This window comes from Perca flavescens, chromosome 13 (genome assembly GCF_004354835.1).
Source record: "Perca flavescens isolate YP-PL-M2 chromosome 13, PFLA_1.0, whole genome shotgun sequence".
Classification (NCBI taxonomy): Eukaryota; Metazoa; Chordata; class Actinopteri; order Perciformes; family Percidae; genus Perca; species Perca flavescens.
Window position 1 is genome coordinate 5,035,933 of NC_041343.1, and position 26,170 is coordinate 5,062,102.

Sequence of the window (26,170 nt, forward strand, 5' to 3'; positions counted from 1 at the left end):
ATGCACCCACATTTAGAAACACCCTGCGTATAGAAACAGCTGTGCATACACTTGATCCTCCAATAGAAGCCAGTGAAGTTGTAGAACTGACACTTTCCAACAGACAGATGACTCTCACCAGTTTGTTCTGTGCTACTTGCAGTTTCCACTTCAAAGCTTGTGTAAGGGCCCAGTACCATCAGCCTGCAGCATAGAGTCAACACTGGATCAGGCAAATAGTTTTGGACTGCCTGAAAAACTGATGACAACTATTTGGATGGAGCTTTAAGATTGATGTTTTGCAGCAGTGGTTGGATGCAGTAACCTATGCACCTGTTTGCCCCTGTGTTAGGACTTGAGATTGTACATGTTTGAGCAGCCAAACCAGACTAGCCAATTGTTTTTCTGTTGGACAAAGGTATTTCTTTATTTGGAAACATTTAAGCCCTTTTTGAACTGCTCATAACTCATATGAATGCCATAACCTGTTACGAGGGGGGGGGGGTAACAGGTAGGCACGCAAGCCAAAAATGTAGGGAACCACTGGAGGGAGGTACTGAAGAGTACCTGAAAGGCTGTACTCCGGACGGTAAAGCCCGAGTTTCTCCTGCCTGTTGATACTGCGCCCAAAAAGTGCAGACACATTCCTTGTAATGAGAACATGTATTAATTTTAAATAGCACAATTCAACCTTATATTGCTAGTATATCATTGCCCGTGTAGTTTTTATCTCGAGTTTTTTTTTTTTTAAAAGCTAAGAAAAAGAAAATAAATCGGTTTATAAATACAGCTTTCCTTCACGTGACTGTCCGCGCATGCGTACTCAACCGGTTGTAACTCGAAATATTCAATAATCTAGGAAGCGTTGCGCTGGAGTGAAGACATTTTACAGCCAAACAAAAAAAAAACCGAGAAGAAAGTCCAGTGTGTTGTTTTATATAAGAAAAGGAGGATCCAGTGAGCGCTTGGCTGACCAGCAGCTATGAGCTTCTTTGGTTTTGGTCAGAGTGCGGACATCGATATAGTTCTGAATGACGCCGAAACCAGAAAGAAAGCGGAGCATAAAAGCGAAGACGGCAGGAAGGACAAATATTTTCTCTTCTACGACGGCGAAACGGTGTCGGGGAAAGTCAACGTGACGCTCAAGTACTCGGGAAAGAGGCTGGAGCACAACGGCATCAAGATTGAGTTTGTTGGCCAGATAGGTGAGCGGCTGGCAGGCCTGCGTTTCACACCGAGCCCGCTGAGAAAAGTAGCCAAAGTATTACAGGAGATGTTAGGGAGCTAGCTCCAGGCGCTGACTCCACTACTAAACTCTCCCACGGTGGAGTTTATTAAATGTACCACCAGTTTATTAAATGTACCACCGTGAGGGACGTGTGTAGCACTCGGAAAGCTACGCTGGCCCTGACCGTTGTAACAAGTGTCAGGTCTCGTGACAGACGTGAGTGCATGCTAACCTCAACTGACACACCAGCCATTGGCTAGCTGTCGCATACACCTCTGACCCTATTTCTTTTGAAAACTGTTATGTCAGATTACAACTGTGACTTGTAGCCATAGCTTGTTGCTAGTTTACGAATAAAAGTCCACGCCTGACGTTACCCGTAATGCAATTAGTAGCAGCTTGCAAATAAAGGTTGTTGTGCTATGGACCTTTTTTCACAGCAGACATGTTGACTTGTCATAGTAGGAAAAGCACAGCTGAAATTGATCACTGTAACAATGGCTCAATTCCATCAAGTGTCCAAGTAAGCTATTTCAGTGAGTCAGCATGCACAATACCAGGACCTCTCCTAAGTGGAATGCAGCCATCATTAATGGGTTTGAGTACACCTGTGCTTTTCCTACTATGACATGTCAACATGTCTGCCGTGAAAAAGGTCTATTAGCAAAACTGATCTTGAACACTGAACATGATGATGCAAAACTAATAGCCTATACTGTACAACTCGACCTGAAGTTTAACTCCGCAGTGGGAGAATGGGACTAAGCAAATGTATCTCATTACTGTACTTATTACTTGATACTTCTATCATTTCATCACCTAAACAATTCAGATTGAAATATTTAACTTTTCACTAACTCCACTTAGGGCTGCCCGATTATGGAAAAAATTATAATCATGATTATTTCGGTCAGTATTGAAATCACGATAATTTAACACGATTACTCGTTGACTTCTGGAAAGATGTTGCAATTATTGAACTTAAAAAAACTGTGGAAAAAGTTAGATAAATCGACAGAAAAAAATAACATACATCTGTGAAATTTGCCTTAATACTTTTCCTATTTAAACATTATTTTTTTCATTCAGAACACAAGAGAAAATAAGAGTTTACTTGCAAAACGTAATGAGCTAAGTAATTGTTTTATCGATTATTCTGTTTTTGTGATTATTGGGAGCCAAAATCATAATCACGATTAAATTTCGATTAATTGCACAGCCCTAACTCCACTGCATTAATCTGACAGTAAAATTATAGCAACTAGTAGGAGTTTAACAGAAAATGTATTATGAGGTTATAAAAATGGAATTTGTTACAGATGACACTGCCCAGTAGTGTATTGAGTAGTTGAGTAGGCATCTAGCATTCAGCTGCATAACGAGTACTATTACTTCTCATACTTAAAGTGCAATCAGTTGATAATATGTTTGTACCTTTTTTACGTTCAGTGCCTGTTTAGTGCAGTGCCTGTTCAAAGCAGTTTGAAACGGTGCAGCTTTTTTCGAGAACTGTATACTTAACAACTTCACACTTGTCACGGCGTGTCCTTGGGACCTGAGCAACGCACGTCAAGACATATTGTCCTGTAGCAATGCTAGAGCCTAAGTGCCATTTGGGTGCAAAAGCTGACAACAACTTTTAATTGTTAATGTTTACATTAGTGTGAAATTACATGATTTTGTCGCCTGAGCCAACAGGCATACTGCATCCAGAGCAGGGGTGTAAGACTGGGAGGGGGGGGTGGACTGAGTACCCAGGGCCCTCATGTGAGGAGGGGCCCAAAAAGATGCTAGAACGAATAGCTGTGGATGTGGAATCCATAGAAAATGCCTTTCTACAGGGCCCAGAATTTTGTGCTATGCCCCCTGATCCGGAGTGTGTGGAGCATTACCGAGACGGGAGATGGCTACCTTAATGCCCTGTATATGAGCACAATGCTCCTGTTGTCTGCTCTTAGGAATTGTCAGTCACACAAACTCACAGAGGTTCCCTCGATATATGGATAGATGTAAGATTTTGAATGCAGGACCTTAACTGATAATTGAGTATTTTTTTTACATTGTTGTATTCCTGTCACGGATCTGAATACTCCACCATCAAAAATCACGCAACTTATTTTTTATTTTTTTTGTCAAGTTAGAGTGCATTTATTAATACACACCCTGATTTTGTGTCAGAACTCTGGATGTGTCCCGAAAGCATCAATTTTACATGGTGAACTTTTAGTTGTGGTAAAGTAAAACCGTAACAAATTAATTTGAAATCTGCAGCCTCAACAAAGTGTCGAGCCAGCCTCAGGACCCACTTGATTTAAAAAAAGATAGTCTCTCATTCAGAGTAGATACAGCTTTTTTTGCATCCTTTCAAAGGGACATTCTGTTGTATTTTTATTTCTTTTGTAATTGATTCAAAGGCGGTCTGTCTAGTTTAGCTTAGTTTGCAGGAACAGTAGGGATTTCCTCTGACTTTGTCCTTTCCAGACCCTTAGGCCGGCCACACGCTGGCTTGCGTGGCGTGAGCGTGGCGTTTCTGTTGCGTGTCAATTGCGTGGCGGTTGCGTGGATTTTTCTATGTCTTTACACACCAGAAACGTGTCAACATAAATATACACTGATTTGATTACAGCAAAGACAACGTCGGCAGTATTGACAGCAAAATAGGCTACAGAATATTTTGTTCTGTATTGACAGGTGCAATATTTGAAAATCAATAATTATTTTTTTTAAATTACATTTATATCTGCATTTATGTCGAAATCTAGATACTTTCAAACATCAACATGTCATTTATTAAATGTATTTGTGTCAAAACGACATATAAACATCTTTTCCTATTCTATTTTGCCTGGAAACGCTTCCAACACGCTTGCGTGTCGCGTGAAAAATAGGCGTCGGTTCTATTTCTAGCAGGCACGCGTTTTCCGCGCGGCTCAAGCTGCGCCTGAGACGTGCGTGACGCAGGCAGTGTGCAAGCTCTAACCTGTTACCATGGGAGCCGAAATAAAAACGGACACGCTCACGGCTAGCAGCCAGTGTGTGGCTGGCCTTAGAGCATGCATAAATGCATCTTGACATTTTTCACCACTGATGAGCTCCTTCCTTTTCCCCTTTTCGGTTTCCCACCATTTGTTTCCAAATAAAGAAGAAGTACTTTGGATCAGCATTGAATGGCAAAATGGCAACCTTTTAAGGTGGCCTTTTAAAAAAAAAAAAAAAAAAAAAAAAAAAAAAAAAAAAAAAAGAAGAAGAAAAACTGAGGTTGTTTATATGGTGGACACAAAGGCTGCCTCACACCCGATTGTTTAGAGCTGCAGTGGATGAACTGTGATGGTCCAGTCAATGAGTTTATTATTATTCATTAGCCTGGTAGTACTTCAGGTAAAACAGATTTGCCTTAGACAATAGTCAAGATAAACCTATTACAGTTTTCTTCTGCCATCAGATCAAATCTTGGCTTTTTTCAGCTGTCAGCACTGAAGGAAAGGCTTGTACCAACTCTTTATTAGAATGTATAACACTGCCCGCTGTAGCTGTCTGATGCTGGTCATGTTTCTTATTTCAGAGCTGTACTATGACAGAGGAAACCACCACGAGTTTGTGTCTCTTGTGAAAGACTTGGCTCGGCCAGGGGAGCTCACACAGTCCCAGACGTTTGACTTTGAGTTCACACATGTGGAGAAGCCCTACGAGTCTTACACCGGTCAGAACGTCAAATTGCGGTAAGCTTTGCTGTGTGCACTGCGCGTGGTGTGCATGGATTATTTGCAATCTATATTATGTAGGAATTTCTCACATGCACCATACACTTCTATTTAAATAGCACCACTTAGAATAGTTCAAAGCCACATTCATGTTGGCAGGCAAAGGGTTTTTCAATTCCACTAGCTTGAATCTTCATTAAGTCTCCTGAATTATTGGTTTTGAAGTATCCATACAGTCAGCTGATGGCATGTACCATGTCACTGATGCAATGCCTTAAGGGGAGGAAACCACAGCACATCCTATCCTTTATGTTTGTTTCCGCATTTGTGTAAGTCCCATATCACAAACATTAGCAGATATGTCTTCGTCTTCTACTTGTCCAACACTTAAGATCATGACATGATCATAACAGCATCAACACAGTGATACCTCAATACTTGTTATCAAGGTATCTCGACGCATGGTAATATGTTATTGTTAGCATGTTAACATACTGGTGGTTAAGTTAGTATGCAACATGCTAAAAGGCTAATAACACGTTAAAAGAATAGTTTGACATGTTTGGAAATCCACTTTTTTGCAGAGAATTCGATGAGAACATTAATACCACTCATATTTGTGATGGATGGATGGATATATTTTTATTGATTGATATTTTATTGGGAAATTACAGTGTTACAGCAGCAAAATATCAAACACAGAGCACACCTACAGAATATACATGAAATAATAAATAGGATAGAATACAAGAACAAATATTTAAAATAAATACAAGTTAGGAATAAAAATGTACAAATGTTTAAATAGTATTAATAAAGATGTAAGTAAACCTATTGTGCAAGTTGCACTTGGTGCAGTATTGGGATGTATATGAGTCTTATCTACACTCAGTGATGAAGTGTTAGAAAGTTGTCGCTCCATATTTAACATACAGACATGAGTTTGGTATCAATCTAACTTTAAGCATGAAAGTGAATAAGCCTATTTGCCAACAAGTTGAAGTATTTCTCTAATATGATTGGGCCCTGCAGTCCCATGTCGAAGTGTCCTTGGGCAAGACACCCACAAGTGTGTGTGTGTGGCAGGTGGCACCTTGTACGGCAGCCTCGGCCACGGTGTATAAATGTGTGTGAATGGTTCCTGTACTATTTAAAAGCGATTTAAGTAGTCGTTAAGACTAGAAAAGCTCTATATAAATACAGTCCATTTACATTTAAACAAATCAACAGTGAAAACACCTTGAAAAATGTAACGTGCAGAATAATAGTTCTTCTTCTGCTAGTTGGGCATTGAGCAGCACCTCGTCTTTATCCTCTGTTATAGTGCTACAGTCTGGTAGTCTGCTTTCATAGCCATGGGATCGGTTCTGTTTTCTTCCAGCTACTTCCTGAGGGCGACGGTAGGCCGGAGACTGAATGACATCAGCAAAGAGCTGGACATTGTGGTGCACACGCTCAGCACCTACCCTGAGCTCAACTCCTCCATCAAGATGGAAGTGGGCATCGAGGACTGTCTACACATAGAGTTTGAGTACAATAAATCCAAGTATGACTTATTTCTTTTGGATCAGAAGTATACCTGTTAATTGTACCTGTTTGTACCTGTACACGCTTAGTGTCAAAACTGGTCTCGCAGCATTTATCTCCACATCACATCTCAATATTCTTGGACAATTATGTACAATAATTACTTGTTGCAATCATTTATCAGCTGCATGTGCAAAATGTGTTATTTATTCATTCACTGCTGCTACTTATTATTCACATTGTACTTATTTATGTGTGTACTGTATATATGTTGACACTGCACTACGATAGAATTTGTACAATCCATTTGAAAGAAGTTTTTTAACCTAATCTCACTTCTACTTAATGTTTTTATTTATTTCTTACTGTAGCTATGTTAGTTTATACACTTATTGACTTGCTCTTTTCTAACTCTTATTTTACCTTGAATTTGACTGTGAGCAACTGCAACTAAATAATTTCCCTGAGGGGCTCAATAAAGTGTTCTGATTCTGGTTTCTTCAGAACAGCACGAGAGAGCGGGAAAACAAGTGTTTGGTTTTTGACCGATCTTGCCGTTTGCTTGCAGGTATCACCTTAAAGACGTGATTGTCGGGAAGATTTACTTTCTGCTGGTGAGGATTAAGATCAAGCACATGGAGATCGACATCATCAAGCGGGAGACGACCGGCACCGGGCCAAACGTCTACCACGAGAACGACACCATGGCCAAGTATGAAATCATGGACGGTGCACCGGTCCGAGGTAACAATGAGGCTTTTAACCGTCTCCGATGGATGATGAACTGTGTTTCTGTTGTGCGTTCATTTGTCACACTCTACTAATCTGCTTCCGACTTGTTGTGCTGCAGGGGAGTCCATCCCCATCAGGCTGTTTCTGGCAGGCTATGAGATGACGCCCACAATGAGGGACATTAACAAGAAGTTCTCGGTGCGGTACTACCTCAACCTGGTCCTCATAGACGAGGAGGAAAGGCGCTATTTCAAGCAGCAGGTACTTCAACTGCAACTTTGTGTCCCCGAAAGGCGATTGGGTGTAGCCTCATGAGACCGTCCTGATCTCGCGAGCTCCAGTTTTCCACTCGCAGATCAGTCTGGCATCTTGAGATAGAGAAAAATTGGAGCCGTTCCCCAAACGATCGACCAATCAGCATTGGTTTTGAGGCGTGTTTAGGTGAGACGCAACGAGAAGCGACTGTTGAGTCTAAACAACACGGCGGCTTCCACGGATAAGATGAGCATAGCTATCGCGCAAGTTTTATCCGAATTAGAAAAGTATTCCTTCATTGAAAGAAGAAATTTAATTTGCAGCCAGGGGGCACCAAACTCTGGTTAGGCCAATCAGATCGTGTATAGAGTCGGTGGGCGGGGCTTATGGCTGCTGCTGCTGGGAGCAGCGGTCTTCTGGAAGACTTCGAGTTCAGCTTTTCTTTGAGAAAAGAACAAAGAACGGCACAGAAATAATTCTTAAAAAAGGAAGATGTGTTCAGAGTGTTTCCGACCGGATACGGCAAAAGTTTAAAGTTGAGAATCTATCAACTAGCTCCGCTACCTTCTTCGTTGCTCTGCCTGGTTGTAGCGCTATCCTATTACGTGCAGAGAGAATTTGAAAGACAACCGTTTATCCCGCCCCTCAGATTGAGCCCTGTCAATGGTGAGTTCCCAGACCCAACATCTGGATGTGGGTCTGGGTTGTCAGGCTAATGGGGAAGAGCAAATTTAGCGATACTTGGCTTGAAAAAAAACTGAATTTAGGGCTCGGTAAAGCCAGTTGCTAACAACGTAATTAAAGCCTACTGCTTCTTATGCAAGAAATATTATAATTGAATTATAATAGAGGCCTTCAGCTAGTTGAGCAAGCAGACAGCTGAAATGTTAAACCTCATTATTAGCCATGCATACTGTATGGCCAATACAGTAAATCATTCATTCAAGTGAACGCTGATTGAAGAAGTCAAAGCGACACTAGACACTGGACAGCTCATGGGTGTAATTGTGTTAAAGAATCCCTACTATTCAGGCATTACAAAGTTTGATATGTGTTCATTTCTAGATCAACATTTTGACCCTCAGTCTGTCAGCTGTGAGAAATCACCACTGGCGTAGCCCCTGTAGCATCTTGTTCTTAATTAGGTCTGTGTTGTGTGGTTGCAGGAGATCACCCTGTGGAGGAAAGGGGACATAGTGAGGAAGAGTATGTCTCACCAAGCGATCATCGCCTCCCAGCGCTTCGAAGGCTCCTCCAACCCAGAGAAGAGCCAGACCCCGAGCAATGCAGAAGAGGGCTAAAGCCCAGCATGCACTTCACCCCCTGTGTAGTGAGTGTCTGAGCCAAACACAGTGCAGACATTCTGAATGTGAATATCATGTTTTTGCATTGAGATGGAATGCGTGTTCGTGTGTGTGTGTGTGTGTGTGTGTGTGTGTGTGTGTGTGTGTGTGTGTGTGTGGGGGGGGGGGGGGTGGGGTGGGTGTCTCAAACAGTCCGACTCAGACTGTAGTTGCAGGTTTCTTTCAACCACCTTAAAGCAGAGATCTTCAACAGGGGCTCCGGGACCCCTAGGGGGTTCCTACAGGGGGGGGCCGCCAAATTATTGTTAATATTTTGAAAGTTTCCAAGTAAATTTAAAATATCCTAATATGAGTCCAACATTTTATTTGCAACATTATTAGCAAAGATAATTCAACTTCACAATTTGTGAACTCCCCCACCCCACTGATGATAGGCTCACTGGCCCATAGGTCGATAAGATCCACAGATCCAGTTCACCCTGCCACATGTATGTTTAACATTAAAACATGATTTATAAAATCATGGCAACAATTATTTGAATAGCTTAGTATTCTATGCACTAAAAAGTTGTGTAGAAAGGTTTTAGGCCGCCCACACGTTATTGTAGGACCAGTTTAATATGCAACTACATTTTATACAATATATTTTATGTAGGGGTCCCTGCTCTCTCTTTCAGCTAAGGGGTCCTTGGCTTAATAAAGGTTGAAGACCCCTGCCTTAAAGTACCAGCTGGGTGAAATTTAACCACATGGAAACATCATGATCAGACAGTTCCATTGTCAGTTTGTGATCCAGTTCAATGGGCAAACTTCACCCGTCAGATGCACTTAGATGTAATTTGCAAATACTGTTCGACCAGTATCGTGTGTGTGTGTGGGGGGGGGGTGTGTGGGTGTGGTATGAGAGCCACTGCGGGTGTATTTCTAACACAAGCTTTCCTTCAAACTACTTCCTTGGCTGGAAGACTGCGCTGTGCAGAAACAGTAGTCATACGGTAGCTTTCTACAAAGTGGGTAAACAATAGATCGTACAGTACATTTCTGTACGTTTACTCAACGGAATGTGACATTGATTCACTGAAGATGATTTCGCTGCCATGCCCTCTGCTGAGAAACCGCTCCTCTCATTTGGTTTGAATTCAAAAATGTGTTACATTTTTGTTGCTCCTTCATTAATAAAAAAAAAGAGCAATGACTCCTCACCACAGAAAGCGGAAAAAAAAGTAAGGCTTTAAAAATGCTCTAAAAGAAAGGAAATACATTTACATATTTGTGTATTTGACGATGATTAATATTTTCATACATTCCAAGGCTCTCATCAGAAATAGGCATGGCTGTAGAGTATTTATTTTTTAACAAAAATTCCATTTTGATGCAGCATTTGACATGTTTGATGTATCAGTGGGTTGTGGCTCAGTGTTGGCTTTTAGCCACTGCTGCTAAAACAAACGTGGCACTTATGAGCGCTGTGGGGTTGTTCTTCCGTCACGGTAACCGGCTCTGATAGTTTGAAGCCCTTGCTTTCTTATTTGCACTATGATCTCATTCTGCTTTTCTCTGCTCTCAGTGCTGTTTATAAACTGGACTCATGGCAGGGCTCGGGAGCGGAGTGAAAATCCGACTCCACTATCCCCGGGGATCACTTCATCAAATCTAATATGGACAGTATTCCACCCGCGTTTAGTGACAAAGAGAGTCCTGCCGGGACTGACTGCCCTGTGGGGTTAGTTAGCGTTGTGCCTAAGGGTTTATTGCCAAAATGTTTCAGTGCAATACTATAGAACTACTGCCACAGTGATATGCTCCACCTTTTCTCCCCAATTAGACTGTGCTCATCTCTTAATCCACTACAGTCACCTATCCTGGAAAAAAAAAAAAAAAATGGGTTCACTGCCAAAAAGGTTTCAAATAATGGTATTGTGAAGAACATGAATGTATGAGAAATGCAACTCTGTCATATTGAGTGCTAGAATTCAAATTCAGAAACTGAAAAGTCCCAAACTCTGTGCAGGGAGAGTAGATCATTGAGTTCCTGTGCCATGACTCCTTTTTATTCCCCCCTTTTTCTTAAAAAAAAAAAAAAAAAAAAGGATGTTGTCCATCCTGAAAAAGAGCCCACTAAGGAGTACAAAGTGTGAAGCACTGAAACTGGACCCCAGCACCTACATCACCCTGGCCTGCAACTGTTTGCTTGACGAGCTTTTATGCTGTGCAGCTTCGCAAAATCTATCACTGTGTTAAAGTATTAGACATTTTTATATTTCATACTCTTATTGGCAGTGAGGTAAATTGTTTCGGGTTCTACTGTTGTGCTACAGCAACGCGTCCACTTTCGCCAGACTGCTGTTCAGGTAACTGCTAAAATAAAGGATACCCCCCCACCCCACCCACCCACCCACGCCTAACGTGTTGATATGAGCCAACAATCCGCTTGTCCTTCTTTCTTTTAAAGATTCTTCCTTTGGCATGCTTGATGGTGGCAGAAATCCCTGTCTGCCTCTCCAGTCTCTTCTAAACTCCGATCGCGTTAAGGGATCGGGCCGAAATGATCTCGGTGAGGGATGAAGTTTGACTTTAAAAACATTAAAAATTAAAAATAAGTTATGACATTATTAATAATTGTTTTGGACCCTTGCAAAAAAAAAGAGAAATAATCCCCGTTGCTAATTTCTCAACTCCCCCCTGATATCAAGCTTAAACCGTCTGAGGACGAAAGACTCACCGGCGTGTCCAAACCATGTTAGTTGACATGAACCAGCAGCTGTTGGGTGAACAGTTCTTACCACTGTCACTGGGTTAGTGAATGGGAGGCAGCTCTGTGGCTGCTGAAGGGCCTGACCATTGTCATTTTTTACACTTGGGTTGTGCTGAACATGCATGATATTATAGGCTAAATATATGACACTGTACATGTAGCATGTCTGTAGTCCTTTTTTAAAGTGCAGAATAAAGTGAAGGTTTGGGAAAATGGCGTGCTCTTTACTGCGTGTTCAGGCGGAACCCACGGCACCATTGCACACAGAGTCAATGGACAGACAGCTTAATTTCAATTGGAGCAACAGATGTGCGCCTGTGGCTTCACGAATCTGCTTCATGAACGCACAGAGACAAACGGGCCAGAGGAGAGAGAGAGTGGAGGGAAATAAGAGGAAGAGCTGGACTTACTGCTGAGTTGCTGTTGGGTCAGAGGCTGAGCTAAACAACATCACATTTTATGAAACCATAAATAAGGTGATTGTGTTGCAGCGGTCAACCATGGGGCACAGGGCTCCAGAGAACCGGGGGTAAGAGGTGGCAGGCTGGGGTCAACGGAAACACACACACGCACGCACTAGAGGATGGATACCCGAACCGAGCCTGTCGGGGCCGGGCCGGGTTTGGACAGATATTTTAGAAATGATGTTTGGGTTCGGGTCGGGCTCGGTCACATCAGCGCGATAAGGCATTGAACGTTTTAAATTTGTTCGCTGATGTGCTCATCTGTTGAGATTTCTGATGTGTCGTAGGTATGAGAGAAAAATTTAGATTTTAACTGTCTGGCTCGGGCCGGGCTCAGTTACTGCTCTGTCAGACCCGGGCCAGGCTTGGACAGAAAAAGGCGGACCAATCCGTACTCTCACACACACATCACCGACGGTATGATACCAACATCCAAAAAATAAGATTCACTCTCAGTGGTTTGTGGGACATGAGAAATACTTTCCTCAAAAATAAAAATATTAAGACGGCAAAAATACACCGAGGTGGACAAAGCCAGTGAGTGAGCACGTACTTCTGGTCCCAGCAGGCACTCCGTCATTGTGGCCCAGGACACACACCCGTATGCTATAAGAATGTGGCTATATGTGGCCCAGACCACCTCGCAATGTGGTCTGAGTGATTCACATCTGTACTCAGAGCTGTCCACAGAGCTGGACGGATTTTAAAACCAGGACTGAGCGGGGCCTTGGTCCTACTAGCCGCTGTAGAGACAGATCCCATTTAAGTCCTGCCCCCACCGGAGGGGAAAACAACCGTCCGCTCTGCATTGATTTTTGTATTGCGTGAAGGTTTCCTCCTCAACAATTCCGTCTGCTAGTAAACAACAGAAAAATGCTTAAAAGCTGTTGTGTGGTGATAGGAACTACCAACAACGTAAAGAACCTTAAACTCCACAAGAAAAAGATATAAAATATAGATTTTGGGTATGGAAACATTCTAATAATTTTCTTCCAGTCTCTAAGCAGAGAATATATTCTGCATTATTTCCCTGCCGAATTCGGCGTCCTTTATTTTGGCTGTTACCTTCATTGGTACAATAACACTTCACTGGAATCTGTGGAAGGAAAGAAAAGTTCCATTTCGGAACCCTAAAGCAGCTTTGGAGTATATACAGCGTGTTTTTTGTTTAGTTTTTTTGTTATTTTTATGTGGCTGTAATTTTAATTGTTGCCTGTACTGGTACAGACCCAGTAGCTAAACTAACCCAGTTTGTAATCGAGAGTAAACTGAGATTGAAAATGGGACAGAATTATGAAATGTACAGTGTAAATGCACAATGTAAGATGCAATCCTCCTCTTTTGATTATTTCCATGTCATATTTTATCTCCCTGTCTATGAATGTTGATTTAAATCGTTTTATATTCCTGTTTTATTCTAAATTAAAAGGGAGTAACTGAAAAACCCATCTTCTTTGTGTAGATTGACATGTTCTTCCTGTGTCCGTGACTGTTGAGACTTGTATTCCTGATGAACATTATAGATATAGGTTTCAGCCATAAAGAAGTTAAAGAGATTCACACCTACTGTAACTGAGACACAAGCTCGTCTCTCTCACTAACATGACACGGATGCGGTCACTGTGCATGTTTATTCCAGTCACAGGGACCTTCTCCAATTCTGTTCATATTTTTGGAATTATTTATTTTTGTTTAATATGGGATTGGGAATTTTAATGCATCATGATTGTCAGTAAATGCCACGTTAATGGCCATCATTCCTACCGTGTGGAACAAATGTTGTCACTAGAGGGCAGGTTTGGATCAAATGATTTTCTGGGGAAAAGAAGGAAATTTGTCTAAGTAAATGCCATTGTTCATCTGCATTACTTATAGAAAGGCTGTTTAGACATTTGTACCAAGAGATAACCACTACATCTGTTAAATGGGTATGAGGAGAGTCGCTTTGCCTCAGAAATAAAGCAGAAACTCGCCGCTCCTGAGGAAGTCCTTTTTGCTTGTATGCGGTGCGCAGACAGACTTTCCAATGACTCATCCGTCATGTAAAACAGGGAGTGAAACTAGCAGTCGAAGAGATTCCACAGGAATGATACCGCGGCCTGATATTATGTGATGACAGTGTGCCTTCTTGATATCTAGTTAGAATGTCTTCTACATCCAAGAAAGCCTTGCTGCTAAGAAAGAATGTCCCTGGGTTAAGTTTCTGTTGTCCAGTGGCACATCTGCCACATAAGCTTCTTCTGAAAATTCCTTACGTTGGTGGTTTAGAGTTATTGCATAGTGGCGCACGAAAAGGCAGACATCAAAGTGCTTACTGGACAGGGGCGCTTGGGTAGCTCACCTGGTACAGTGTGCGCCCCATGTACAGAGGCTTGGTCCTCGACGCAGCGGCCGCAGGTTCAATTCCAACCTGCAGCCTTTTGCTGCATGTCATCTCTCTCTCTCTCTCTCTCTCTCTCTCTCTCTCTCTCTCTCTCTCTCCCCTTTCATGCCTATGCTGTCCTGTCAAATAAAGGCCTAAAATGCCAAGAAAAAAAACTCACTAGACCGAAGCAACAACTGCCAATTTGATGTCCGTTGAGATAGATTAGACTCCGTATAAGGAGCAGTTAAATGGAGCTCTTTTTCCAGTAAAAAACTACTTTCTACTTTTCTTGCACCTGTCCAAATTTGCGCACACAGCCTGAGGGCAGCAGCTGTGGCTTCTTTGCTTGTCTGTTGAAAATGAGCACATGTAATGACAACATGCCTTTGAGCTAAGGTGCAGCATAGGATCCAGTCTGTGGGAGAAAGATGGAAATTTGGTGCAGGACTTTTTCTCTAACTCACTAATATACTGCATTCAGCATCAATATTCTGTAAAAAGTTGCCTTAAAGGAACACGACGACTTATTGGGACTTAGTCTTATTCCCCGTATCCCCCGAGTTAGATAAGTCCATACACACCCTTCTCATCTCCGTGCGTGTCGTAACTCTGTCTGACGCACCCACCACTAGCCTAGCTTAGCACAGATCCTGGAGGTAACCGGCTACATCTAGCCTACTGTTCCCAATAAGTGACAAAATAACGCCAACATGTTCCTATTTACATGTTGTGATTTGTATAGTCACAGGGTGTACAAATAACAAGGTCACATGACACACAGCCGTCTTCTAACCATATACAAACTGGGAACTATATTCTCAGAAAGGTGAAGCACTGCTACTTCTGCTTCTCAGGTGCTGCAAGCATATCACTCCGCCCAAGTAGCAGAAGTAGCACTTTTTTTTAAGAGTTATTTATGTAATTTATAAGAATCAGAAATACTTTATTGACTACCTGGGAGGGAATTTGGTAGATGAACATAGTTTTCCTTCCTGAATAATATTCTGTACATTTTCATCTCGCTATGGGAATGTTGTTCTTTGTAGATGATGCAAATGAATAAAATACTTAAATGAGAAAAAGCATGCCTTTGAGTTGCCAGAAGAGAAATGAACGTTAATATGCAATGTCAATTAAAGTGAGTTAGTAATGTACAGTATAGTTATTAAATAATTAAGTACGTCAGTGAAATGAAAGGAGTCCCTCATGCCGTTATGATATATTACGTATACACTGTAAAACATGCATATTGTAAGTGCAATACTGTGCTCTATACTGTATGTGTTGTCCTTTATACAAATTGATGTGTACTGTGTTTGTGGTGTAGTTAATGTAAGCCTTTAAAGAGCCCCTATTATTCTCCTTTTCGGCATCATATTTGAACTCTTGGGGTCTACTAGAATAGGTTTACATGCTTTGATGCTCAAAAAACAGATTATTTTTCTCATACTGCCCACTGCTGCAGCTCCTCTGTCTGAAATACTCTGTCTGAGCTATTGGCCTGCCTTCCGGAAAAGCCCAGTCTGCTCTGATTGGTCAGCTGGCCCACTCTGTTGTGATTGGTCAACCAAATTCCAACAAGCCACTGGGCACGCTGTGCTTGTTTAGGCAGCACCAATGTGCAGCACCGCTTAAAAACTGGAGTTGCCTTTTCAATCAGTGACATCACTCAAACAGGAATCAAACAAACAGGAATGTGGGCGAGCCGTTTTAATAGATGGTAAATTGATAGTTAATTAATCTTTAGTTAATTGTCATTTAACTGTTAGCAAACAGTAATTTTACTGTTAACGAACAATGAAATTATAATTCATATTTTTTTACTAATTATTAGTAGTGCTGTAAATTAACAGTTTATACCGTCTGCTACGGAGCCATAACGTGAGGTACAAGGTAATGGAGCCTTTTATACATTGTTGTGTTTCTTTAGAAATAAACAACGGACAAATAGAGTCTTTAAACGCTTCAGATGTAAAGTTATTCGCTGTCAAAGTGACGCCAAAATGAATGCTAGTCAGTGGAATGCTAACGGGAGGTGATCTCTTTGTAGCATCAAAATGGCGCCATAGGAGGTTCAAGTTCAGAAGCGAAGCTTACCCCCTTGGTGATTATGGGGCGTGTTTCAGCCGAACCAGGAAAGAAAATGCCTCTGCACTCAATTGGATAGACCAACAACCAATCAGAGCAACGGAGTATGTGACGTATGTTGAGCCATCGGGGTCAGCTGATAAATTAGACTTTTGCTAAATCCCGTAGGAGGGACGGCAAAAACATCTTTCGGATCGACAAATGCCTTGATCGCGGTTCTTTGTTCCTCTTTTAAAATCAGCGCGCTGTCGATATCTTTTATAACATTTGATTACGTTACTGTTGATCATCTGGCCATCATCGTATAAAGCCAGCCCTGACAATTTGATTGGTCCCAACAGCTCTGGTTCGAGCATAGCTGCTCCACAACGGATCAAGTCCAGACCAAACTTCCCAACCTCAAATATTGTGGGCGGGGCTAAGTTCAGCTGGCATCCAGGCTAAGAGAAAGCTGCACTTGGAGTGAAAGTTTTTTTTGGTATTTTATACATCTATAACATACACAAAAAAACTATATAACACACTAAAAGATAGGGAAAATCCCCAAAAGCATAATAGGAGCATTTTACAAAGTAAGTGAATGTATGTAATGATAGTGTGGAAGGATAACTTGAAAAGAACGTACCATGTAGGCTACATGTATACAGTGTATGACTCATACCTGCAGAGGTGTTTAGTGATTCAAGGTGCTTTCTAAATGTGCATCTTGTGGGAGAGACAGAAGTCAAGCATACAGATGCATAAATCCTTTACCAGCCGCAGGTCATTTCACTGGGGGACGTTTCCTCTGCCTGACTGACAGTACGGTTCTTCACTTTTATCACCAGGCTGAGGCTGTCTGTCACTGGAGCCTCCATGGTGGAAAGAGAGCTAAAAGAGGCCCGTGGTCATCTGTCTGAGAATATGATCAGCAGGAGCTGGAGGAGATAAGATCGGGTGACTAGGTTTTAATTTCCTCCTCACTTCCTTAGATTCTCTTTTAGTGCCTCCCTGGAACTATGAGGGAGTTTTATGATCCTCCACCATCCACTTGAAATATTTGACCAAATATATTAATTGGTCAACCTTATTTCACAAGTACATCACTGACAGCTATTGGTCCCAAAATGAGGCTGTAATCTTTAAAGGGCATACCTAAAAATGACAATTAACAGGCATGTACCTGATGACCAGACCTGCATAAAAGTTCAAGTGTGTTTTAGCCCCATCCCTCTGTACTGCACTGTTCAGGTCATTGATAATTGGAACATCTTGCATGAATGGCTTGTTTCAAGTCATTGGACATTCCAAAATGTGAATTTTGATCATTTCGAGCCCCACTGTTGTAGATTTGCTTCCGTGCCTCAGGACATTGTCTGTGTGTGACACAGCCCCTGTTAAGTTTCAGATGACAAATATATTTCTGCTTTTATTAAAAAAAAAAAGACACCTCTTTTCAAAGAACAGTATGATCCAGGATCAGCTTCTTTCTTTTTTTTAGTGCTGCTGGCTGAAAAAAAAGTGACATCCTAGTGGACACAGGGGCTAAACTGTAATAACGACAACGGGGGTGAAGTTTGTAGCACTGACGCTACAAGAACAGAGACGTGTGAGGTGAATATGGGGCCACACATGTACTTACCACAACCTGGTGTCGAAATAATGGAGTTAAATTGTTAATTTGACCGTCTACAGCAGCTGCTTTTGCATCATGGGTGAAGTTACACAGCATCAAGCTGTTGGGGGGGTGGGGGGTGGGGTGGGGGGCTATGTGTTAATATGGCCATGCAGCCAGTCCATACAAGCATTGAAAAAAAGTGTTATCTTTCATACATCCAGGTCGCTCCGTAGGTACGGAAGATGATTTGGGCCACATGTGAACATTTTATTTGAGTTCTGAATTTAAAGTCAGGACTCAAATACAAGTTTAACATGTGGCCCAAATCCTCTTCTCCATGTAGGACCTGTATACTGTCCTACTAAATAACTGTTGCATAGAAGCCAGTTTGAAAGACTGCCTTTACTATATGTTTGTCAAGAAAAGTAAGAGTCTTCGTTGAGCGGGAAAGTTAATTCTTAAAAAGAATCTTAACACAAAGGCCACTTACTAGCTTTTTGGGGAAAAATTAAAGCTACATTCATTGGCTATATGCAAATAAGTGGCGAGTCATGGCATATTAGCTACTATGATTTGCTAGTATTAGACTGGTAATCCAGCAAAAGTTGCTTGGATATTTCAGAACTAAAAAGCAATTTGGTTATCTTTTAGTTGAACCTTAGTCTATATCCTTCACATTCCACTTCTGTGATTGCTCTGGTGCTGCAGGAAATTCCGCCAGATGCATGTATTCCGTTTCCTTCCGCTTTCTTTCTGTTGGAATTTTAAATTCGGTGGATTTATGAGGACTATGGTTAAATCTCTCCATCTCTGCAGGGTAAATTGAGACAGCTAGACTATCTGTCCAATTGGAATTTTCTCTCGCATGACTTTTTTGCAGCGGTTCTGTGTGGAGCTTAGCGCCACCCATGATGATTCTGATTGGTTTAAAGAAATGCCATTAAACCAGAGCATGTTTTCCTGCCATCCCCAAATGCTATGTGGAGAAGCCAGACCATGCTTCAGGGCGCTTTGGAGGAGGGTCTGGCAAAGCTAGACTAGTTGAACCTTAACTTAACCCTGTTTTAATATACAGTGTATATACACTCACCTAAAGGATTATTAAGAACACCTGTTAAATTTTACGTTAATGAAATTATCTAATCAACCAATCACATGGCAGCTGCTTCAATGCATTTAGGGGTGTGGTCCAGGTCTAGACAATCTCCTGAACTCCAAACTGAATGTCAGAATGGGAACGAAAAGTGATCTAAGCAACTTTGAGCGTGGCATGGTTGTTGGTGCCGGACAGGCCGGTCTGAGTATTTCACAATCTGCTCAGTTACTGGGATTTTCACACACAGCTATTTCTAGGGTTTACAAAGAATGGTCTGAAAAAGGAAAAACATCCAGTATGCTGCAGTCCCGGGGGGGCGAAAATGCCTTGTTGATGCTAGAGGTCAGAGGAGAATGGGCTGATTGATTCCAACTGATCAACGGAGAAGATCAACTTTGACTCAAGTAACCACTCGTTACAGCCGAGGTATGCAGCAAAGCATTTGTTAAGCCACAACACGCACAACGTTGAGGCGGATGGTCTACACCAGCAGAAAACCCCACCGGGTACCACTCATCTCCACTAAAAATAAGAAAATGAGGCTACAGTTTGCACAAACTCACCAAAATTGGACAGTTGAAGACTGTAAAAATGTTGCCTGGTCTGATGAGTCTCAATTTCTGTGGAGACATTCAGATGGTAGAGTCAAAATTTGGCATAAACAGAATGAGAACATGGATCCGTCATGCCTTGTTACCACTGGGCAGGCTGGTAGTGGTGGGGGTGTAATGGTGTGTGGGGGATCCCTTTCGCCTTCAGAACTGCCTTCAGTCTTTGTATCATTGATTCAACAAGTTGCTGGAAGCATTATTTAGAAATGTTGCCCATATTGATAGGATAGGGTCAAACACGGTATGAATTTGGTTTAAATTATCTTAATTTGGGAGACTAAACTATGTGAAGTTAAAGAAGAAGTAAAAAAATGGCAAAATAAAAACACTAATTATAAATCAAGAGTCAACATTGTCAAAACCTTCGTCTTATCCAAACTCCTGTTTTTAGCAGACATCCTTCTTCCATCTCACAGAATGATAATGAAATAAAATAAACAGTGTGTAAACTTGGTTTGGGGTACAACTAGACAAGGAACAAAAAGAGAAATTATGTATAAAAGCGAAGAATATGGGGGGTTAGGGGCAGTAGAAATGGGTATAAGATTGCATATTGCCTTTGTTAAAAAGGTGTCAGCAGCCATCTCCAGGAATGCTCTCTGAGTCGGTGACCTGTCCAAGTGGAGGAAAAGGAGAGGGAGAGCCAGACAAGGTCCACAATATAACCTCAAATATGAAAAACTTCAAATAGACTGGAATGGCCTCCAGAGTAAAATGATTTTTTTTTTAAATGTATGATTATAAATATGGTGGGTGTATAAATTATAAACAGCTAATCTAAATGAAGGAACCCAGTTCCTGACATTTAAAAAAAAAATAAGAACCTTTCTGAGAGATTTCGTGATGTGAGATGGCTGATCTGCTGTCAGATCTGTTGTGTCTTGGAGTTGCTATGTAACAACTACAAAAATGTCCAATGATTTACTGCGACGAAAATGAGACACAACAGCACCTCTTAATGGACTGTTACAGAGGAAAAGAAGTCTGGGACTGGGACAAGTTAAAAGTGTATGGTGTAAATGTTGATCTTTCATATAAATCTCATATAAATATCATGTACTGTATTATAGATGATATTCTACCAGAGAAACACAAGGAACTGACACAAATAATCATATATGTATTGTATGCTTCAAATTATGGAAGACAAGATGCTGTATGGTTATACAACAGTTATAAGCAGTGATGCTGTGCGCAAACAGGTGCTCACTGAGCTAAGAAGAACTCTCAAGAACAAAGAACAGCTTCTTTGTGGCAGGGTTGGTTCAGTGGTAGAGCAGGCACACATAGCCTATACTTCAAGGTTTATGTGCAGAGGTCAAGGGTTTGAATGTGACCTGTGACAATTTCCTGCATGTCTTCCCCCCCTCTCTTCTCTTTCTCACCTAGCTGTCCTGTCATAATTAAAGGCCGAAAAAGCCCAAACAAATCATCTTTAAAAAAAAAAAAACCAGCTCCTTCCTTGGAACATTTTGACCCTGTGAACTACAGCCCTCTATGTATGCACTAGACACACTTTACTAGCTCCATTTGCACATTTAACACTGGTTTGTTTCATTAGTAAAAAAATGTAATTGTTGTATTGTTTATTTTTGGTTGTTGTGATACGTAGCCTACTGTACATCTAATTTATAACTTGTTACCTGTAAAACTTTAATAAAGCTCTTTATAAAAAAAAGCAAAGCTAGAGTAGTTGAACCTTAACTTAACCCTGGTTTAATATATATATATATATATATATATATATATATATATATATATATATATATATATATATATGTATGTGATTGTCGGTTTAAATTATTGTAAGATATTTTATGTTAACGTTACAGCAGCATGATTTGGAGAAAATGCTCTTCAGCTGGGCTATCTCATCACTGTTAAATCAACTCAGCCAGAAAGGTCCCTAAACCCACACGTTTTGGCAACTGGAATATGATAGCAAAATTGTCTTTTTTTTTTTTTTTTTTTTTTTATCATCTGCTCGTGCTCAACTTTTCCGACAGCACGTGAAGGCAGCACAGGGACAGCGCTGCTCCTCTGCTTCAGTCAGTCAGTCAGTCAGTATCCACTCCGAGATGTGCTCTCCATTGAGTTACACACGGAGGAAAGCCTCTTGGCAAGTTTGAACCTGGAAATAACGTCCTGTGGCTCCAGCGAACGGCGAATTAAGTCGGACTTTTGTTTCGAAAGGGAAGAGTTGTTTTTCAGGGCGATAGTAGTCTTTATTTGTTCCCACAACAGAACAGCAACTGACTGAACGGGTTCCCGTTGGGGAGCATTTTTTGTTTGGGTCAGACTGAGAATACAACCGCTGGCGCGGTTTCTGCGGGTTCTGCTTGGAGAGAAATTGGAAAAATATTTCCAATTCTTTGTGCCTGACGTATTTGAGGCTGCTGCTTTGTTAACGTTAAGCTGTAATGAGGAGAGCACTGAACAGCGGTGAAACGCCAGACGGAGACAGCGAAAGCTAAAAGCTCATCTCACCAACCAACGGTGGTCAACGACCGCAGCCTCGACCACAAAATACAGGTAATTTTACTTAGCACACTAATGCTACATGCTCGTGGTGTAATGCCTTGCCTTCTTTCGCATTACTTTGCTAGCTAGATAACGTTAGTGTTGTAGTTGGTGTTTAGTGGCCAGACAGTGAAATCGGCTACCGTTAACGGCGCGCATGTGTGTATTGTGAGTGTGTGAGAGTGGAGGAGGTGTGTGTGTGTAAAGGGCTATTGGCCACAGCGAGAGTAACGTTACGTCTCCCCAGCTAGTCATGGCTTGCAGTTGGCTAATCCTCCACTAGTGAGGCAATTGCATACAAAAGCCCGTTCAAAAATAGGGCAATTTAACGCTGCATTGAATTCAGCGCTCGTCGTACAACACGCACATAGCAACAGCACATCCGTGATGTTGAATCCTTTTGTTCTTTTTCGACTGTAAAGTTACTACCAGCCAGGCTTGATAACTTTTACCGTGAACTAATATTGGAAGTTGCATTATAGGCTAACGTTATAACTTTATTCTGTTTACATGCTGCTTGGTGGATCAGACGGTGTCACAGTCAACAAACAAAGAGAAACGTTAAACCGTTATATATTTAACGTAGTCTGTATGTAGTTCTCCACATACGAGAAGTGCATGTGTGAGAGTCTGTGATAAAGTCTACCTAGTTGTGTATCAGTCTGGTTGGAAACACCCCCCCCGTTTCAGTAAAGTAAAATAAGGGCTCCACTGCCAAGTTGCGGCAAGTTGGTCTAGTTTTTCTATTTTGCCTTCTCTTTTAAAATGATTTCATCAATGTTGAATCCTAAATTAGGTGTGATCCACGAGGGGCTGTCTTAAAAGCTACCCACCACCTCTCATGTTATTTCCAATGGTTTTCTGACGCTTAACTCCCTGTATTAGATGCTGTTTAATCAGATATGCATGGGGGCCTTTAATCCCTATTTAACTAGGCAAATCAACTGCAAACAGGGACGGCTTGGCACATATACACATCATTCATATCCCTGGTGCTCAGCCATAACTGTCTATGTGCTCAGCACATAGCACTGTCATACCATCTTGTGTCATCGTATGTCATCTCGAGGGGAACGTTTGGGTAGTGAATGCCTTGCTCAAGGGCACTTTGAGCATAGCTTTCAACAGATGTTTTTCAGTCATCTTCCTTGTGCAACATTTACCGGTCAGCATGACTAAGTGGGTCTATAGCAACACGCCTCTAAAAGCCATTACATTTCTGCCTCCAGCAGGATTAGGGTGGAACAGTTTACAAGCCATGGTTCGTTATGTATTTTGCCATGGAGGGTCACGGTTCAATGTTTTCCAAATATACCCAATTTTGTGTGTGTGTAAACAAACACTAACCTCTTATCTGCATTTATACAACTGTGCTAGTATACCTAGCATGTTGGTGCTTGAGGTTATCTTGATCCAGCCCTAAGCTCTAGTTTGTTGTCATTTCCATATGATGAAATAACCCTGTTTGTAATATTCTACTGTACCCACTTTAATTTTCCCAACCCTTACTCTCTTTGATTTACTCTGATATGCACCTGGTTACAACATCTGTCTTTTCTGTTAAAAAAATACAGCCGCAGTCTGAAGTAGTGCTGTGAATTTCCCTTTTTTTTTCTCTCACTAAAGGAGTCTTTAAAGGAACACAACGACTTATTGGGACTTAGTCTTATTCCCCGTATCCCCCGAGTTAGATAAGTCCATACATACCCTTCTCATCTCCGTGCGTGTTGTAACTCTGTCTGACGCACCCACCGCTAGCCTAGCTTAGCACAGATCCTGGAGGTAACCGGCTACATCTAGCTTACTACTCCCAATAAGTGACAAAATAACGCCAACATTTTCCTATTTACATGTTGTGATTTGTATAGTCACAGCGTGTAGAAATAACAAGGTCACATGAGACACAGCCGTCTTCTAACCGTATACATACTGGGAACTATATTCTCAGAAAGGTGAAGCACTTCTCCTTCTGAGAATATAGTTCCCAGTATAGTATGTATACGGTTAGAAGACGGCTGTGTCTCATGTGACCTTGTTATTTGTACGCCCTGTGATCATGTAAATAGGAACATGTTGGCATTATTTTTGTCACTTATTGGGAGTAGTAGGCCAGATGGAGCCGGTTACCTCCAGGTATTTTCTAATGGTAAAACAGTCTGACTTTACACAGGTGAGCTCAACTTCAATCAAGTATCCGATACGATGAATATACATCTTATACCAGCCTGTGTTGATCTTGTAACGTTCAGGCAATGTGTCACTGGGTTGCTCATCACACTGTCGCAATTATCATAACCATCCCTTTCCCTGTCAATCACAACTTCATTTCCTGCACGCTGAGTTTTATAAACCGCAACAATAGATGTCATTTTGGGCCGGAGGCTTGCACCATTCAATCAGTTCTTCTTTTGTTGCAGTTTTAGAATAGTAGTTTTTATTTGGACATTTAGACCATGATTCACATACAATGATGTTTTCAGTGCTATTGTGATGAGGATTCTGTCCTTAGCTGACAGGGCATTAAAGCCAGATGATTAATTTCTTATTTTCTAGCCGAGGAGAAATGTTACAGCTAAATGAATATAACCGACACGCTGTTAGGCACGCGTAGGCATCCATATCTCATCAGATAGGTCATTGTGAATAATTTTTTTTTTCTCATCTGATATATCCCTCACTAACCTTTCTATTCCAACCACGTGAAAAAATATATGAAGGTACTTTGAAGCTGCCACTTCGTCCAACTCTTAAAGGCCGTTGGGCCAGGCGATTACTGCCAGCAACCCAGCTCCTCTTCTGTCTGTTTTGGACTCGGCCGGGGCAGCAGATGAGTGTGACCCGTTTTACAGCTGAGAACTGCACACAGAAGTTAGAGCTGGAACAATTCCAAATGTTGCAGTACTATTAATTGTCTGGGAAATAATTGCGATTAACCAAATGACCAAATACCAAATGACCAAATACCTCGATACCGCAACGATATTGTAGTGCTTTCATAAAATATTTACACAATGAGATCTTTGACAAATAATCATCAGTAATGTGGATATAATGACTAAGTGGTTAAAGGGAAATAATAGAACAGTTACAATAGTCTGGGAAGTTCAGAAAATGACATCACTTTACTGTAATGCAGCCTTTAAAACCAAGAAAAGACAACACTTATGTCATATTACGATATCCAAAATCTAAGACGATATCTAGTCTCATATCACGATATCGATATAATATCGATATATTGCCCAGCACTACTGTCATGTGACCCAGATAATGTAATAACACAAACACACAGCCTATGAAGTAAACCACGCCTCTTTATCATAAACCATATTTTCTAACTGTATCCACCCCCCCGCTTTGATTTTTGTTGCTCTGAACGTGTATAGGATCAAGTGCCAACAACTAACAATTTAAATAATAATACAAATATAAAGTCCGACCAATAATCACATATATAATTACAAGTTGGCATATCTAAACAAAATCAACAATTATGAGTCATACGCCTTAAGACCTTTAGCTAATGTTAGTGATTCATTAAGAAATTGTGATTATTTAAGTTTTTTTTTTTTATTTTTATTTTTTTTTTACAAATAGACAATTATGTAATAATTGTTACAGGCCTAATAGAAGTGACGGGAAGGGGCTGTTTGGGCCTCTTCTCAGCAGCTCATTTACCTACAGTCTCTTAATGGAACAGTTTGTTTAGTGAACGCAGGCCTGAGTATGAATGCTGATTTATTTGAAGCTTAGATACTCTGTCTCTTTGCATATTACATGACAGGCAGTTGTTTGTTGATCAGTCTTTACTGTGGAGTTCAGTATTCCTTTGCTTTAAATCAGGTCCGTATAGGTTGATGCGGGGCAGATTAGTTCTTTGTAAAATGGGAAAATGCCAGAATACCGAAATTGTTTAATCTGGGGCCACTGTAATTCTGTTAAATGAAA

The 26,170-nt window shown here is 41.2% G+C and overlaps 2 protein-coding genes across 4 annotated transcripts in view; both read left to right on the plus strand.

Moving 5' to 3' along the window:
• The first annotated feature begins 806 nt into the window (after positions 1 to 806).
• vps26bl (vacuolar protein sorting 26 homolog B, like) lies at positions 807 to 10,781 on the plus strand. Of its 2 annotated transcripts, XM_028595435.1 has the most exons (7): positions 807 to 1,184; positions 4,770 to 4,926; positions 6,290 to 6,454; positions 7,004 to 7,179; positions 7,286 to 7,428; positions 8,589 to 8,752; positions 10,294 to 10,781. In XM_028595435.1, the coding sequence occupies exons 1-6, from the start codon at positions 962 to 964 to the stop codon at positions 8,721 to 8,723; spliced, it is 999 nt and encodes a 332-aa protein (XP_028451236.1). In that variant the 5' UTR covers positions 807 to 961; the 3' UTR covers positions 8,724 to 8,752; positions 10,294 to 10,781. The 2 variants fall into 2 exon arrangements, with proteins under 2 accessions (XP_028451236.1, XP_028451235.1); XM_028595434.1 differs by lacking the exon at positions 10,294 to 10,781 and having other exon boundaries at positions 8,589 to 8,862.
• A 10,951-nt stretch (positions 10,782 to 21,732) lies between these two features.
• Positions 21,733 to 26,170, plus strand: part of arhgap32b (Rho GTPase activating protein 32b) — a 145,346-nt gene continuing 140,908 nt past the window's right edge. For both annotated transcript variants that reach the window (XM_028594955.1, XM_028594958.1), the window contains exon 1: positions 21,733 to 22,234. The gene's annotated coding sequence lies outside the window, so the exon portion shown is untranslated. The remainder of the gene's footprint in view (positions 22,235 to 26,170) is intronic.

What these genes read in the sequence shown, in the direction of transcription:
- vps26bl (XM_028595435.1), top strand. Translation starts at nt 962, where the DNA reads ATGAGCTTCTTTGGTTTTGGTCAGAGTGCGGACATCGATATAGTTCTG. An exon ending in GGACGGTGCACCGGTCCGAG is followed by an intron (nt 7,180 to 7,285) that starts GTAACAATGAGG and finishes GTTGTGCTGCAG; the next exon opens with GGGAGTCCATCCCCATCAGG. An exon ending in GGCGCTATTTCAAGCAGCAG is followed by an intron (nt 7,429 to 8,588) that starts GTACTTCAACTG and finishes GTGTGGTTGCAG; the next exon opens with GAGATCACCCTGTGGAGGAA.